General features: G+C 44.7%; 3 protein-coding genes and 1 long non-coding RNA gene across 4 annotated transcripts; 3 read left to right on the plus strand and 1 right to left on the minus strand.

The window, feature by feature from the left end:
- The first annotated feature begins 204 nt into the window (after positions 1 to 204).
- Positions 205 to 2332, plus strand: LOC109756818 (peptide-N4-(N-acetyl-beta-glucosaminyl)asparagine amidase A). The gene has a single exon (XM_020315658.4). The coding sequence runs from the start codon at positions 297 to 299 to the stop codon at positions 2109 to 2111; it is 1815 nt and encodes a 604-aa protein (XP_020171247.1). The 5' UTR covers positions 205 to 296; the 3' UTR covers positions 2112 to 2332.
- Positions 2333 to 5271: 2939 nt separating this feature from the next.
- Positions 5272 to 8088, minus strand: LOC141042297 (uncharacterized). The gene is made up of 3 exons (XR_012204435.1): positions 7816 to 8088; positions 6775 to 6846; positions 5272 to 5889 (listed from the first exon to the last, which is right to left on the minus strand). It is a non-coding gene; the product is annotated as an uncharacterized lncRNA (long non-coding RNA).
- LOC141042296 (F-box/LRR-repeat protein At2g43260-like) lies at positions 7979 to 13492 on the plus strand. The gene is made up of 3 exons (XM_073510107.1): positions 7979 to 8116; positions 8729 to 9901; positions 10972 to 13492. Exons 2-3 carry the CDS (start codon positions 8750 to 8752, stop codon positions 11074 to 11076), a joined length of 1257 nt encoding a protein of 418 aa, XP_073366208.1. The 5' UTR covers positions 7979 to 8116; positions 8729 to 8749; the 3' UTR covers positions 11077 to 13492.
- Positions 11540 to 13492, plus strand: LOC109756819 (peptide-N4-(N-acetyl-beta-glucosaminyl)asparagine amidase A). The gene has a single exon (XM_020315659.4). It carries the CDS (start codon positions 11540 to 11542, stop codon positions 13304 to 13306), a length of 1767 nt encoding a protein of 588 aa, XP_020171248.1. The 3' UTR covers positions 13307 to 13492.
- Positions 13493 to 17683: the final 4191 nt, after the last annotated feature.

Below are 17683 nucleotides of genomic sequence, written 5' to 3' on the forward strand. Positions count from 1 at the left end.
CGGGAGCATCCAGAATCCAGATCCAGATGCAGCAGGCTCACGTTTCCACGCTGGACACGCGCACGCAACACATAATATTGTAACTTACACGACTCATCAAACATAAAAATCCACACGAAACCCCTTGGTTAGGCCCGCCTCCGACCCAAATCTCCTAGATTACGGCGTAATAACGACGACAACAACCTCTCTTATTATACGCCATCTTTCACCTCGTTTAAACCCCCAGGTTTACTTGCCCGGCTCCACTGCCACCGCCCCGCATCTCGTGCTCCCCGCCCTCCAGCCCAGCAGCCATGGCGTCGCCGGCCGCGGCCGCCTCCAGCCACCTCCACCTCCTCCTCATCGCGCTTCTCTTCCTCCCGTTCGCCGCGGCCGCCGCGCCGCACAGGCACCGCGTCCCGTCCCGCCACCTCGCCTCGCTCAACGCGTCGGCGCCACCAACCACCTTCTTCGAGGTGGACCGCCCGATCCGCCCGCCGCTCGGCAGCGTCGGGCCCTGCTCCGCGCTGCTCCTGTCCCACTCCTTCGGCGAGACCTACGGCCGCCCCCCGGTCACCGCCGCCTACGCGCCGCCCGAGTGCCTCGCCGCCGCGCGCGCCAGGGGCGCGTCGCTCGCACTCGCGGTGCTCGAGTGGACCGCCGACTGCCGCGGCCGCCAGTTCGACCGCATCTTCGGCGTCTGGCTCTCGGGCGCCGAGATCCTCCGCAGCTGCACCGCCGAGCCGCGCGCCACCGGCATTGTCTGGTCCGTCTCCCGCGACGTCACCAGGTACGCGGCCCTCCTCGCGGAGCCCGGCGAGGTCGCGGTGTACCTTGGCAATCTCGTCGACAAGACCTACACGGGCGTCTACCACGTCAACCTCACGCTCCACCTCTACTTCCGCCCTGCGCCGCCGCCGCTCACGCAGCACGCCGATCTGATTGTGCCCATCTCGAGAAGCTTGCCTCTGAACGACGGGCAGTGGTTCGCCGTCCAGAATGCCACCGACGTGCAGTCCAAGAGCCTCTCCATTCCATCGAACACCTACCGGGCGGTCCTTGAGGTGTTCGTTTCGTTCCACTCCAGCGATGAGTTCTGGTACACGAACCCTCCCAACGAGTACATTGAGGCCAACAATTTGTCCAGCGTTCCTGGCAATGGTGCTTTTCGGGAGGTTATTGTTAAAGTCGATGACCATGTGGTCGGTGCTGTTTGGCCGTTCACTGTCATCTACACCGGCGGCGTCAACCCGCTTCTCTGGCGGCCAATCACCGGCATTGGCTCATTCAATCTACCTACCTATGACATTGATATCACGCCATTCTTGGGCAAGCTCCTGGACGGCAAGGAGCACGATTTTGGGTTTGCTGTCACCAATGCATTGGATGTGTGGTACATTGATGCCAATTTACATCTGTGGCTGGATCACAAGAGCAAGAAAACAGTCGGGAGCTTGATCGGCTATGATGCACCCGCATTGGCACTGAATTTGGACTCTGGGTTCAGTGGGCTGGATGGTAAGTTCGTCACGGGCGCAAGCCGGCATGTCTCCGCGACCGGGTCGGTGAAATCATCATACGGGGAGGTGACCACAACTTTCTACCAGAGATTCAGCTATGTTAACAGCAATGTGTATACCAACAATGGCACTGTCCAAGTGGTGAACCAAACGATTGATGCAAAGTCTGGTGTTTTTGTCAAGGATACTTCTGCTGTTCTTCTCTCGGAGGAAGTTCACAAGGTGTTTCCGCTGTATGTCTACACTGGAACATCAGACCAGGTGGGCGACGAGTACTCACTGATTTCACTTGTCAAATTGGGCATCAACGAGAAGAGTGTCTTAGGTGGGAAGTTGGGGTTCTCGTACCGCTCTCTGCGGAATGCACAGTCAGCACGCGGCACTATGAAGGTGAAGAAGAATTTGGTGGTTAGTGGACTGGGGAAGACACATCAGGTGTACAAATATGTGGGTACTGATGGATGCTACTTCAGGGATGTGAGCAGTAAGAATTACACTATAATTTCTGACAACTCTGGTGATTCTTGCTCAAAGGGATCGCCATCTAGTGGTGTCAAATTCTCCTCCAATAAAAATCAACCAGCTAGGAAAAGGTTGCTGAAACTGTAACTTGGAATTAAGGTGGGCAACTGAATTATCTATTGTTCAGTTTACTTACTTTGTCTCTTCACTCGAGATTTGTTAGGTTAGATTATCGTTCATGTACTAGGTAAGAATATATGTTTGGAATTATCTCTACAAGCATCCCACTTTGTAAGTCTTCTAGTAGAAGACAACTTTCTCTTCTGGAATGTATATAAATCAATAAAAGTGGCGCTTGGGTTTCAAAATATTCCAAGTAGGAGTAGACGCAATCAAATATTTCTCAACTTGTTAGACGGAGAAGTATAAAGAGACTGGTTTCCTTTTTCCCTGCTCAAGATATGCAATGGGGTTGCTGGCACATGATTGATGTTTTTTTTACGGATGAGTTAAAGACAATATGCCAACTCCGTCTTTTGGGTTCTCTACTTCTTTGTCTGAATAATGTGCTTCCTGTTGAAAAAATAGCGCAATTTAAATGGCCAGCTTTTTTGCTTTTGACAGAAAATTGTTCCACAAAAACAGGACAGAATCCGAAAATTTTCATTAAGAAAAATTGAAACCATAAATTTGTATTGTCGAGTGTCTAAATAACCACCTGCACTTAAAATTGATTTGTTTACTCAGCACTTCTCTAACCACCTAGCATCGTAGTTGGCTCTAATAGAGCATGATTGGTTTGGTGCCATAAATTGCCATGTCATAATTTGGTAAATGTTAAATATTGGCTAGTGATTGGTTGGTTATTATTTTCCATTTTGGCCAAGCTCACAAAAGTTGCCAAGATAAGTTACCGAATGAGTTAAATACATCATGAGTGCCTAAACTTGTTCGTTGCGGTCAATTTAGTGCCTAAACTTGTAAAATACATAAAAGTGATGCTACAACTTGTCGCAAGGTGCATATACGGTGCCTCCGTCCGTATGCCACCGTATTTGCTCTCGCTGTGGTGTGACAGCTGGCGGCTGGCCCACAGATCAGTGGGTGAGCGTTGCCTGCGCTGGGTGAAATGCGTACGAGTTATTTTTTTGCAGAAAATCCCGTGAGATTTAATTAAAGTCAGAAATAAGGCATTAAAAAATGCTCCCTCCGTTCTAAAATAGATGACTCAACTTTGTACTAAAAGAGTCATCTATTATGGAACGGAGGGAGTATACTGCATCATCGAATTGGTTTCGACCCTGGGACCTCCATGTTAAATAGCACGCTGCAATTTCCATTATAATTTTTCAAGTTACTGTTTGGTTTTTACAATATATTTTAAATGTCCAATATACAAATATGCGACTGTGGTCTATTAAAATATTTATTCTATTTTTATTATTTGTAGTTCGAAGAGGTAAAATGAACTATTTGTAAAATTTATGTGGATTTAAAATGTTCAACGTACATTATGAAATATTGCCTAATTTTTTTGTATCTTCATTCAGGACCACAAGTACGGAGAATTATTTTGTATCTTCATTGTATTTTTAGAATATATAACTATGAAAAAATCAACAAAGTTGTATTTTGAAAATTGTTCAATACGTATTAAAAATGATTGTGTAAAAACAATAAATTCTATAAATGGGTTAAAACATATTAAACGTGTTTGTAGAAATGTAAGAATAATTTTACACAATAATTATTTTAATACATATCAAACATTTTATGAAATAGATGTTGTAATTTTTTTGAATGCGTGACGGGCATTTTTCAAATACACGTTTACAATTTCTTAATACAAGTGAGAATTTTCCAAAAATATCTTGCTTTTTAGAAAAATGCACTAACACTTTTTTAAGTTGATGGCAGGTAATATGTTGAGTTGTTCTCTTTTTTTCAAACGTGAGAATTTCTTAATAATTTTTGAAATTTTCTGCAAGTCAACCTTTTTCTTTTTTATTTCTCTTTATTATTTCGTCTGATATCCCTAATAAATAGTACTGTATCTGGGTATTGTGTAGATAACTATTCTTGGCTTATTGGTTAGCACATGTGCACGTTGTGCGTGAGGTAATGAATTCGAACCCTGCCGGTGGGCTATTTTTTTATTATACTCTATTTTATCCCACATGCTGATATGCGGGGCCTAAATCTGACAGGTGAGATCAATGCAGCTTGGCATATTTAAATAAAATATCAGAAGCTTTTTGTGAAAATTATTTAAAGTACAAGGAATTTTTTGTAAAACAACCAGCCCACTCCTCTCACAGGAATTGACATGTGGGTCGATGCCATGTTGGCCCACCATGTGGGCTGTGCATATGCCCGGATACGGACGGAGGAACCGTATTTGAACGTTTGGACAAGTTACGGCACTAGTCATGTATTTTACAAGTTTAGGCATCAAAGTGATCGCATCGGACAAGTTGAGGCACCCATGGTGTATTTAACTCTTACCGAATCTTGGTAACTTTTAATTTTAATTACCAAATGTTGCCTTGTCAAATGTTGCACTAAACCAATTAGGCTCATACTCCTCTGTTCCAAAATATATGAAGTATTCCGTTTGTCCTAAGTCAAACTTCTTTAAGTTGACCAAGTCTATAGAAAAATATTCCTATGCCTACAACATCAAATTAGTATCATTGTATTCTTTATATAATATACTTTCATGCTATGTACCCCCTCCGTAAAGAAATATAAGAGCGTTTAGATCACTAAAACTAAATGCTCTTATATTTGTTTACAGAGGAAGTATATAATTATGGGCTTGTACTGATTCTATAAATCACATGTTCAGCCAAATAATGAAGACAACAGTTTTTCTCTCTCTGAGGACGCATGAAGACGACATATGGACCATGAGTCCATGAGAACTGAAAAACGAGGCCTCATTTTTCTTTTGTGAAAAAATAGGAGGCCCATGTTGAAAACTAGTGAAAAACAAATGTAATGCAGAGCCCAAGGATACAAACCAAACCAAACCAAAGGCCCAGTTAGGTCGGCCCAAATTAAGTAAGACAGTCGACTCGGCGACGGCGGTCGGCAGTCTCCCCTCTCTGCTCGCCAGCCAGTCGCCGCCTCCGGCCTCGTTGCCACCCACCCGCTCCGGCCGCACCCCTGCGCACCTCACCAGCGTTGCCTCCCGATTGGGTTCGGGGAAGCCAGTTTCCGCTCGCCACCTCCGATCTCGTCGCCGTCCATCCGTTCCGGCCGCACGCCTGCGCACCTCACCAGCGTTCGCCTCCGTGGTAACGACCCTTCCCTCTCCCCACGGCAATACCTTATCTACGCTCAAGCCCCATCTCTGAGACGCCACCAGGTGGCTGATTCGCTGGCTTGGATCTAGTCTAGGTTTTAATTAGCTTGGGTAACCCTAGACGTGTGCAACGACATTCGTACTAGTAATTTCGTAGCCGCGTAATCATAGTAAGGGAACTACGTGATGTGACGACCCGTGTCATTATTACTATAGATAATGACACTAGTCCTTGGATTATTTCTTGACAAAATCTTGTTTTGTCAAATAATAATCCATGTCAGAGATATGCAACAGGGAAATAGCTAGAGATGGTCATTTATAGTACAATACCTTGCCACACAGGGCTAAAAGTCTCAGGTAGGCTTCTCACATGTTTGCCAAATTATTACATTTCCTAACACCGGAGTTCCAACTAGCCGTACTAGATAGATGATGATAAAATAGTTTCTGGATTACATAGCTAGATCATAGTTACTTATTCATCCCAACCCCCATATGTGGCATCCAGATCGTACATAGCACTAGATGGATCCACATCTAGGTCCCCTGTGTAGTTGTATCCATCACCATTGCTCTCCTCATTTGGTCCAGTAGGATTCTCATACAAGCTTTGCTCTAAGAAAAAGATGATTAATAGCAAGAGTGAGTACAAAGTACTCAACAAGCTCAAATAGCAAAATGCAACACTCATGATGGCTCAATATAAATCAACAAGTCCTACCTCAACTCAACACCTTTCAAAATAAACATTTGTTGCAGAAGTTCATTTCAATTTATAAAAGCTATCAAACACTCATACTGCGAGATAGACCACCAATAGGTCCCCGTAGTCTCCAATCCACGAGACTGGCATGAATTCATGTTTTACTTTAACTCTGCTGACTTTGTATCACTTTACCCATAGAGCTCGAAACCATAATTGCCATCTGCATTTCCTTAGATGCGAGACATGGTTCAGAACCTAAGCTTTTTTCCCATTTGTATATTATATCTCCACCCGGCTAGTGGTCACTAGCCGTTGTGTCGGGTTTTCGGAACCCGCACTCCACCAACGCTTAATATATATAGCGCTTGCTAATGCACCCATCCGGCATTAGCGTGGGAACTCATCGCCCATCCTACTACTACTTACCCATGTGGAGAGTATAATAACTTGATGGTATTGGGCTCAACTCGTCTTAGACGAGACCATGGTTGATACGGTTGTAGTACGGCGCATAAAATGAGTGAAAGTTATTTAATCTTAATATACTAGCCATATGTAGAGGGCCCCACCTTCCAGTATGTCCATCCAGGGCACCCTCTACCCACCAAATAATTATAAAAATAAATCAATCAATGAATTAGCTGCTCCATCAGCTAACCCAACTCTTTGTCAACAGTCACTCCACACAATTTATTACCAAAACATTTTATGCAAGTTGATGATAAGATAGTAGAGAATAGTGTTTTTTTTCTTTAGAAAAACAGTTCTACTCAGCATGATCGAGGAGAGCTTGCCTGAGTTTTCGTACTCAGATCCGGACTCGATCTGCTTCTGTAGCGCCTCCTTCTCCGGACTATACTCGCTTCCTGCAGTTCGGCAAATATATATATTTCGAGACTAAGTCGAGTGAATACTAGGGAAATAAATATATATACGTCGGTGCAGTGTGGTCATCCTACAGTCAAATATTATTATACCAGATATTTGATATGCATCAGTGTATTGTGTACTGGGTAGCTAGCATTATTGAGATGGCATCTAACTAGCTAATTAGTACTAATATCCTGAGAGTGTACGTGACATTTCAGCTTAGGCTAAGTGGCTCTTTCTCTCTCCTAGTACTAGTACTAGTACAAGTTCTGAACCGAACGAGCAGTCCAGTTGTATTAGTCAGTAGCACACGCTGATGCCCTCCTCTGGTTCCTCTGCTCCTTGCCCAGATCGATGGCGCCACCAGCGACGGGAAAGATGCCGCTGCAAGATCCTCCACACTCTCTCTCCCCTGATGTGAATCCCCATATTATCCCATGAATTTCAGCCTCAACTCTCTAATCCCCCTGTGTGTGTGTTCTTTTTGGCTTGCAGGTCAAACCCTATTGGGGATGTGATTCCCCCGCTCCAGATTGAAGTGGTCGGCGTTGGTGGCCGCCGTGATGCTGGATGGTGCAGGTCAGACCTCCAGTGCGTGGCCATGGAGCAGATCGAACATATGTGCAGGTTAGTGGTGCCCTTGTTCCTCTCCCTAATTTTTTTTATGCTCAAGTTCTCAGATTTAGTAAATTAATTTAGTCTCATGTGCATGTGTGTGTACTGAACAAGTTCCTCCTGTGCAAGACGTTTGTGTACTGATGATGTACATTATCTTGCTCCATTTTATTTTACTTGATTAAGGCATTATCCATATTTTTTTTGTACTGTTGATTTCAAGAACTGAGTTCAATGCTACTACTGTGATTTTTGTGCATCTGTGAAGAACTAGCGAGAAATGTTGAATGTGCTACTGTGCAAAATTTCTTTCTATATGTGAGAACTAGAAGATGGCAAGAAGAACTCACCTTTCTTCCTTTGCCCTCTCTGCTGGCCCTACTCCAGCTGCTCCTACGTTCAGACTCCACCCCTCTAGGCTAGCTTCTAGCTCCAGCCTGTCCCCTTCGGTCTACTGCTGATTGCTCATGTCACCATCCTCACTTGTTGTTCTTGGATCTTTGTTGGTTGCAGGTAGAGAGATGAAGACAGTGGGGGGAAGACAAGCTGCTGGTTTGGCTATTTGGGGAAGAATGGAGACGTGTGAAGTCTTTGCAATGGCTTGCTCTGCTCTCTCTTCTTTTGATATCAGAAAACCATCTTCCTTGGCTGGTATGGCTGCCCATCCCCTTCTCCATTGTTCTCACAGGTGCTAGCTTCTAATTGGCTGAAGGTTGAAGCCCATACATAGACTATACTGTTGACCCATTGACTATTAATCTGTTGTGCACGTGAGAGTGGTGGTCAGTGTGTGTCTCAAATGTGTCCTGCTATTCTGGTTGACCCAGAGATATTTTTGGGTTTGTCTAAGTTTGGTGTGGCATTGTTGTATAGATTAGCATAGTCTGGTCTCCCTACATTTTCTTTTTCCAAAGATTTGTAATACACTTGTACAGCTGTACTGTTGGAGGTGTATATATATTTATTTATATATTTATATATTTATATTTATATATATATTTGACTGATTATGCTTGTTGAAGAAATCTGAGATGGATTTGCTTAATACATCCTACTTAATTATCTAGTTAAGGGTGGAATTACTATGTGGAAAAAAATACGGGTCGTTACACGTGAGGCACAAGATTGGTGAATAGTAGAATGAAAATCAAAAGAAAATCCCCACTTGATGCGTAACTGTAGTCTCTATGTGCATATTTGGGTGTTCTTGCTCGACTGATTACTGAGCAACATAATAAGCGTACTCCCCTGCTGTTGTTGCAGACAAAGTGTGACGCCTCAGTGATGCCGCCAAAGGTGTCCGTCGCCGCCTCAAACGATGGCGCGCTGCCTGAAGACATGTTGCGTCACATCCTCGTGTGCCTCCCCACGAAGGCGGTGTGCCTCTTCCGAGCGGTTTGCCAATCCTGGAGGTCCCTCCTCTCGGATCCGCTCTTCGTTGCAGCCCACAAGTCCTGTCACCCTGGTCCACTAATCGTCACATGTAACTGTGAGATGTTTGAAAGAGGCACCATTAACTTATTGGACTTGTCTGGCCATGTCGTTAAGCGGATAGCCACCACCATGAAGGATGCCAGGATGGTGCGCACACGCCGCCTGGACCTTATTTGTGTCACCGGACGTAAGGGCTGCCATGTGATCAACCCTGCCACGGGTGATACCTTTGCATTGCCCAGTCGCCGCGCAAAGGAGCATGCACATGTGCAACATTTCTTCCCACAATCGTTTGACTTTGGACAGGTTGTCTCCACGGGAGAATACAAGGCCCTACGCTGTGTTAGCATAGATAATTCCGATCATGAGTCCAGCCCGATGCTCTGTGAGGTCATCACCCTTGATGATGGTCGCCATGCAAGATGGAGGGGAAAACAGGGCCCTCCGGCCCCTGTCACAAGTAACCATAACAGAAGTATTGTTGTCAATGGAGTAGTTTATTTCTTGTTGGATTTTCTATACAAACGTTTCACATTTTCTGGGGCCCGTGTGAAACCGGGTAGCATGGCTTTGTTCAACCTTGAGACAGAGGAGTGGATGGGGATTGTCCAAGGTCCAACTCCAGTGCGCAGCTTTGTTAAGGACAGCAGTGGCAGGTGCGGTTACTTTAGTCTATACTCGGATCTATCACTGGTAAATTTGGATGGGTTCCTAGTCATGGCACACAATCCTGAAGGTTGCTCTTTGGACTTATGGTTTTTGATGGATATTGAGAAATGTCTCTGGAATAAAAGGTACAGCTTGGATTTCCAGCCTGAAAATCTCTTTGCTCAACCCTTGGAAATTCTAAATGACGGGAAGATAATCCTGTCTGCATCAGGATCACTAAGACTATATAACCCAATTACCAAGACTTACATTGATTTTGGGATGAGAAATTCCACATCAGTTGGTACTTACACTGGAAGTCTGTTGTCTTCAGAGAGCACCTTCACTTCTGAGGCGAGTGTTATCCTCATGTGCTTGTGATTTTTTATATGTTGTCCTGTCCTTAGTATTATTTGCTTTTATTCTTGTATCATGAGATAAGTTTCTAGGCGATGTAAGGAACATTTATTAGGGATTAAAGAATTGTGGATGCATTTTTAGGAAAAGTAATTGTTGTAGTGTCATAGGTGTGATGCACAACATTAGTATATGAATTTCTCTATATCTGTGGTCATGTTTTGAATCAGTTTCTCCTATCAAGCTGTGCAGTTTTGGCACCCGCAGATGATGATCCCTTCCTTTTTGAGAATGGAAATTATTGTCACATTAATTTAGATTGCTGATGCTTTCTTAGGTTTTATTCAAAGGTCCACCAGTGAGAGAATATCACATCTAACAAGTTTTTTTTTCTAGAGTTGTGTGTCAAAGCACTCTCAACACAAAAGAAAAAGAGTCAGGAAACTGAGGGTCTGATTCACAATGGTCGCTACAAGCATATTTACAGCACCAGTGTTCAGACTTGTCCAGTTTACTTTTGTGTCTGTTCATCCTATTTAGGCTTTACTGGTTAATTATGTTATACTCCCTCTGTTCCTAAATATTTTTCTTTTTAGAGATTTCAAATGGACTACCACATATGGATGTATATAGACATATTTTAGAGTGTAGATTCACTCATTTTGCTCCGTATGTAGTCACTTGTTGAAATCTCTAGAAAGACAAATATTTAGGAACGGAGGAAGTAGATTGACAGGTTACCTACATTTTATGTTCGTCTAGCTTGTGTACTTTTTTCTTCTCCAAATAGTTTGTCTACTCTTAGTGGCACATACACATACATATTTTGTCCAATGAATTAAAATAAACTGCCAGCAATGTTTGATTGGTAGATTGTCTACTCTACTATTTCATCTTCATGTCACATGTAGATTGGTAATGACATATCAAGAATGTATGATGCTGATGCTGTGATTTTCATAAGATGCATAATTTTTCCAAAGCTGTAGTTGTGTGGGAGGTTAACTCACTGGCAGTATATATATTGGGTTTGATTGAAGTTCTGATGCGTGCCTTTGTTCTTGCAGGCTGAACGTTGCACTACCTGTGGCTGCTATTTCACCCTCGAAGCCGGCCAACATGATGTAACCTGTCAAGATTGTATGTGTGAAGCCATGTTTGCACGACGGTGACCTTCCCGGGCATCTTTTCACTAACGGCCCGTATTGGCTTTATGTGTATGTGAACGGCGCTGCACACCATTTTTGCATTTGGAGGGCTGCCGGCGTAACTGGACATCCATTAGGCTTTCACCAATTCCCAATGCCAATAGACAATTTCAAGTATGATCCAACAGATTGTGTTCTCATATGTCAGCCTAGTTGGGTCTTAGAGAACACTGTTGCGAGCCTGTTTTCTTCTTCTTGATGAAGTTATGCAAGAAAATATGCTTTGACTGATCTTGTGATTTCCTGATGCAGTGTCAATATGGCCTAGGGCCTGACATGTGGGCCTGAAACTAGTGGCACCACCTAGGGGCCTGACATGTGGGCCCAATCGTGAGAAGGGGTAGATTGGTGGATTTTGGCTCAACAGTGTTGACAATTGTTTAAACCAGCTCCACTCCCACTCCACCCACTCCCTCCAGCTCCAGCCATGGCATCGCGGACCACCAGCCCCTGCCTGATCTTCCTCCTGGCGCTCCTTCTCCCCCTCGCCGCGGTCGCCGTGCCGCGCAGACACCGCTTTCCGTCGCTCCAGCTCGCCCCGGTCAACGCCTCGGAGCCACCCACCACTTTCTTCGAGGTGGACCGCCCGATCCAGCCGCCGCGCGGCAGCGTCGGGCCCTGCTCCGCTCTGCTCCTCTCCGACTCCTTCGGCTACACCTACGGCCGTCCTCCGGCCACCGCCGCCTACGTGCCGCCCGAGTGCCTCGCCGCCGCGCGCGCCCGGGGCGGGTCGCTCGCGCTCGCGGTGCTCGAGTGGAGCGCCGACTGCCGCGGCCGCCAGTTCGACCGCATCTTCGGCGTCTGGCTCTCCGGCGCCGAGCTCCTCCGCAGCTGCACCGCCGAGCCGCGCCCCGACGGCATCCTCTGGTCGGTCTCCCGCGACGTCACGAGGTACGCCGCCCTTCTCTCCGAGCCTGGCGAGGTCGCGGTGTACCTTGGCAACATCGTCGACAGCACGTACACCGGCGTCTACCACGCCAACCTCACCCTCCATCTTTACTTCCACTCCACAACGCCGTCACCGCCGCCGCTGCCGCACGCCGATTTGATCCTGCCCATCTCGAGGAGCCTACCTCTGAACGACGGGCAGTGGTTCGCCATCCAGAATTCCGCCGATGTGCAGTCGAGGAAGCTCGCCATTCCGTCGAACACCTACAGGGCGGTCCTTGAGGTGTTCGTTTCGTTCCACTCCAGTGATGAGTTCTGGTACACCAACCCTCCCAACGAGTACATTGAGGCCAACAATTTGTCCAGCGTCCCTGGCAATGGTGCGTTTCGGGAGGTTATTGTTAAAGTCGATGACAATGTGGTCGGTGCTGTTTGGCCGTTCACTGTTATCTACACCGGCGGTGTCAACCCGCTTCTCTGGCGGCCAATCACCGGCATTGGCTCATTCAACCTACCTACCTATGACATTGATATCACGCCTTTCTTGGGCAAGCTCATGGATGGCAAGGAGCACAATTTTGGGTTTGCTGTGACCAATGCATTGGATATGTGGTACATTGATGCCAATTTACATCTGTGGTTGGATCACAAGAGCAAGAAGACAGTTGGGAGCTTGATCAGCTATGATGCAACGTCGTCGGCAAATGTGGACTCGCAGTTCAGCGGGCTGGACGGGCGGTTCGTGACGAGCGCAAGCCGGCATGTCTCCGCCACCGGGTGGGTGGAATCGTCGCACGGAAAGGTCATGACAACTTTCTACCAGAGATTCAGCTACAAAAACAGCAATGTGTATAGCAAGAACGGCAGTGAGCAAGTGGTGAACCAAACGATCGATGCCAAGTCAGGTGTTTCCACCACAAACGGCGCCGTGCTGCTCTCGGAAGAAGTTCACCAGGTCTTCCCACTCTATCTTTTCTCTGGGACCTCAGATGAAGTGGGTGATGAGTACTCGCTGGTTTCAGCTATCAAATTGAGCATCAATGAGAAGAGGGGCTCTGGTGCGGAGCAAGGCTTCTCCTACAGCTCTCTGCGGAATGCGCAGTCGGCACGCGGTAGTATGAGGGTGAAGGGGAATTTGGTGACTTCTGGGTCTGGTGAGAACCATCAGGTGTATAAATATGTGGGTACCGATGGATGCTACTCCAGAGATGTGAGCAGCAAGAACTACACTATCGTTTTCGACCACTCTGATGACTCGTGCTTAAAGGGATCACAAGTTAAAGGCTCCAGATTCCCCTCCAGTTAGTTTAGACGATCCGTTGATCGAACTGTACTGCAAGTTAGAGAATAAGATTTGCATAGTTTATCCTGTGCCTCGTGTGGTAGGTAGAAATCTTGGAAAATTCAATTTAAACTCACTGTTTTCGAATGTATCAGTGACACTTTTAATTTGGTTTGAAATGATTCTGCTCCGCACAGGTTATGATTATCATTGACACTTTTAGTACTTAATATAATCAAGCTTCTGTCATTATTACTGATTACATTATTTTCTGCATGTTCACAAGCATCTGATTGGATCTCGTTTTGGCGTTGCTGCGTCTGTTCCAATCTCCAACTCAATCGCTCATCGCTGGAGAATGGAGATCGATTTACTGTCACAAAAAAGAAGCCCTAGCCCCTCGAAAAGATCTCTTGAGTGACACCGGGAAGAAGAAAGCGTGCTCACAAGATGGGTGTTGCAATATGCAGTGCTGGAGATGTTCTTCCAGTTCATTCATAAAAAAGATGTTCATATCTCCTGAGCAGTGGTGCAACGCTATGGGTGGAGGCGGAGGCAACTAATTGCTCACATTGGAAAACGAAGTGCTACTGCTCCATTGATGTAGTGGTTTTCCAGCTAGCTTCTTTCTTTCTGAGCATTTCAAGTTCCTTTTGTACAGAACGAAACTTCTGTTTGCCGCACGTTCTTCGCTGATCTCACTTATTTTTTTGGTGACTGAGCTCACTGTTGTCTTCAGCAATTGAAACTTCCGCTGGAGATTTGGCGGCTTTGTCAGTCGAAATTCCAGGCAGCACCAACTCATGCAGCGAAGGATGGTTATTTTTTCCCACACCAACTCGTAGCCCCCTCTCCTTGGATTATGTCCTTCTGACTCTTGACTGCTAGGATTAAGTTTGTTTTTTAGGGAAACAGCAGGCCTCTGCTGCGTATTTTCATTGATTTTTTTTAAGTACAAAGAGTCTATACGGAAAAAGGAAAGAAGTATCTATACAGCAGCAGGACTAACATCCTGCAAAAAAGGCCCTAGAAAAAAGCAAGAGGAAAAGATACACACAACATGTACAGGTTAACTACAGAAAGTCATCTGAATGCATCGACCCAATCCTGGAAGCCTGCGTATTCTTTTTCTGATAGCCCTGTGAGTAAGCCAGTGTACCTCTTCCTTGAAAGCTTTCCTGCACGAGTATAACTTTCTTTTTTTGGAAAAGAAGGATGACCTCAGCCATATATATTATTAATTACATTATAAAGTAATACATCAATACATGCAGGAGTATAAGCTGGGAGTGCTGCCTTCGAAAATATAATTATTTCTTGTGATCCAAATTGCCCAAGAAGCGAGAATAATAAGCTCTAGAGAGAAGGGCATGCTAGGATTAAGCTTTGCAAGCTGCACTGAAATGGGTAAGTGGCCAGACCTGAAGGAGATCAAATGCTGAACGCTCAACCCCGAGAAGTGGTTCAGACATCCGGGACAAGCCACCGATGTGTCGTCTGTCCAAACCGATTTTTTTTTACCGGTGGCGGGAGGTACCGGTGGAGCATCCGCCGTTGGAGTGTTTTTAGGGATTTAGGCCCTTGTTTTGTGTATAAGAGAGAAGAATTGAAATACTTAGGAATACATGTGGGCCTTTTTCATGCTTTTGTCAGCTTTATGTCAGGAGAGAGAAAGGATGGAGAGAAGATCGCCTGCATGCATATGCTAAAATAATGGACGCTGATAACTGCACGTGTGAGCGTTAAAGAATCTGCCCACACGTTCTATGTGGTACCTAAAAGGACCAGCCCACACGTCTGTGTGTGGGCAAAACAACTAGCGCCCACACGTCTTTTTTTCCCCTCCCGGTCCCTCTTACACGCGTGCGTGTGGGCGAACTAGATAATGCCCACACGCCCGGTACGTCAGGCCTCGTACATCGTGGTCCCGCACGCCCCACGTGACACTTTACCGCGCGCCCCGCAATTGCCATGGGTCGAACCCTCGTCCATGTTCGTTTAAGTGCAGTTGCCATGTTTGCTCAACTGCAGTTGCCATCTCAGGTCAAAGTTCCAGATTGCCATTTTTTGGACAACTACGGCTGTTGCCATGTGTGGTCTGGTCTACTGCAGTTGCCATGATTTCAAAACTTTAGGAGTTGCCACCTACTAACACTAGAGAGAGTTGCCATGTGCTCACAAGCACGCTAGGGCAGTTGCCATCTGCTTACGTGCACGCTAGGGCAGTTTGCCATGTACCATGCAAAACATATGGCAACTGACATGTTCGGGTAAAAAAAAAAAGAGTTGCCATCTGCTTGCAATCACACTAGGGCAGTTGCCATGTACACTGCAAAACGCATGGCCACTGGGAGCTTGGATGTGGGAGAGGAGGCGGGCGTGTGGGCGAGATGGCAAACGCCCACACACCAGCCCTTGTGCGTGACCGAAAACTGGTGTGTGGGCGAACTGCTAAACGCCTACACACCGGCCCCTCCGTGTGGTAAAACGGATGTGTGGGCGACCTCTCTCACACACCACACACGCGAGTTGTCCTACGTGGCATACAAAACCAGCTAATTCGTGCCAAGATTCGTGCAGAAGTTACTGGACGGTGATGGAGGCGTGTGGGTGAGTTGGCTAACACCCACACGTGTGGGCGTTACACTTTTCTAAAATAATCTCTCTCCCCCCATCAAAAGACTTTCATTTAATTTTACTGTGGAAATTTGGATGATAGATATTTTTTGAATCAAAACTTCAATTTTGATGTTTTTCATATATTTGAATTCATAGCGAGAAGATCTTCAGAACAAGACCAATTCTCGATACATTTGAACTAGTTTTAATTTCACTGATTAAAAAAAACAGATTTCACTCAATTCAAAACATAAATTTCACTTATATCAAAAACATAAATTGTTGCATAAAACTCATTTCACTCATTTGAAAAAACTTATTTCAATTATTACGAGACAGATTTCACATGTTTTGATTTCAGTCACTTCAATTTACTAATTTCAATTATTTCAAAAAACATATTTCAATTATTTCCAAAAACAATTTCACTCCCTTCATAAAACATATTTCACTCATTGTAAAAAAGTTTTGAAATAATAAGTTTCACATGTTTGAAATAACTAGTTTCAAAAACTGATTTTTCTGAAATTTAAATAAGTTGAGTGAAATAACTTTCACATGTTGACAAATATAAGTCTCACATTTTGTAGATAACTAATTTCACATCTTTTCACACACCGGAATAAGCAAACTTGACGAAAATTCCTCTCATTTTAGAAAACGGATTTACTCATTTGAAAAAACATATTTCACTCAAATTTTAACCATATTTCACTCATTCGAAACAACCAATTTCACTCATTTCAAAAAACACATTTCACTAATTTCAATGAAAAGTTACGTTATAATTACACACACAAAATCCAATTTCACTATGTTCCAAAAAATGATTTCCCTGAAATTCAAATAAGTTTGAAATATGTTTCATAAGTTTTTAAAAATACCATTTCATATATTTGAAATATTCAATTTCACGCATTGAAACAATCAAATTCACATGTTTGAAAGAACACGTTTCACATATTTTCACTCATTTCGAATAACAGATTTCGCTGGAATATGTGTGAAAATAGACGTAAAATATTAATGTGTTTGAAATCTATCCAATATTGATCTTGTTCTAAAGATCTTAGTGTCAGGAGTTCAAATATATAAAAAAATAAAAAATAAAATTACTATTTAAAAGATATAAACGATTGGAAATGCCGAAGAGAAAATAAAAGCCATGAATTTACAGGACAAGAGATGAGACAGATGTGTCGTTTTCGTGCATTTGCAGCAGGGAGTGGATGTGTCATGCATGCATGCATGGATGGGACCTACGCATGATGCGACGTAATGGTGGATACGGGCGGGCAAAGTTGGAATGATGTGGGCCACCAAACCGCACGAATCTCAAACTATACCGACGGTGGATACTTCACCGGTACCTCCCGCCACCGGTAAAAAGAGGTTTGCGCTGTCCAAACGGACTCTGACATTTCTTCTACCTCGTCTCTTGTTTCTGAATCTCCATGGCACACCCTAAATCCAAGGTCTGCATGTCGAGAGGCCTTCTGCCTTGCCATGTCACCTCACTAATTAACAGATCATCCACGGTTCAGATGCATTAATTAACCGCAGATGATATCTACGAATTATTATTTCTTCGACACCTTGGATCTACGAATTTCGGTAGCACAAGCTGCTTCTGTGCATCCGTACATGGCGCCAATAATTAATTAACCGCAGGCGTACCTTCTCTGTTTCAGATCGAATTAGCTGGTGATACCAAGAATATATTCTCCCATCTGCGGATCCTCGCTGTCCATCATTCCTTTTTTTTTTGGCTAATCGCTGTCC

Source organism: Aegilops tauschii, chromosome 3, assembly GCF_002575655.3.
Source record: "Aegilops tauschii subsp. strangulata cultivar AL8/78 chromosome 3, Aet v6.0, whole genome shotgun sequence".
NCBI classification, from domain to species: domain Eukaryota; kingdom Viridiplantae; phylum Streptophyta; class Magnoliopsida; order Poales; family Poaceae; genus Aegilops; species Aegilops tauschii.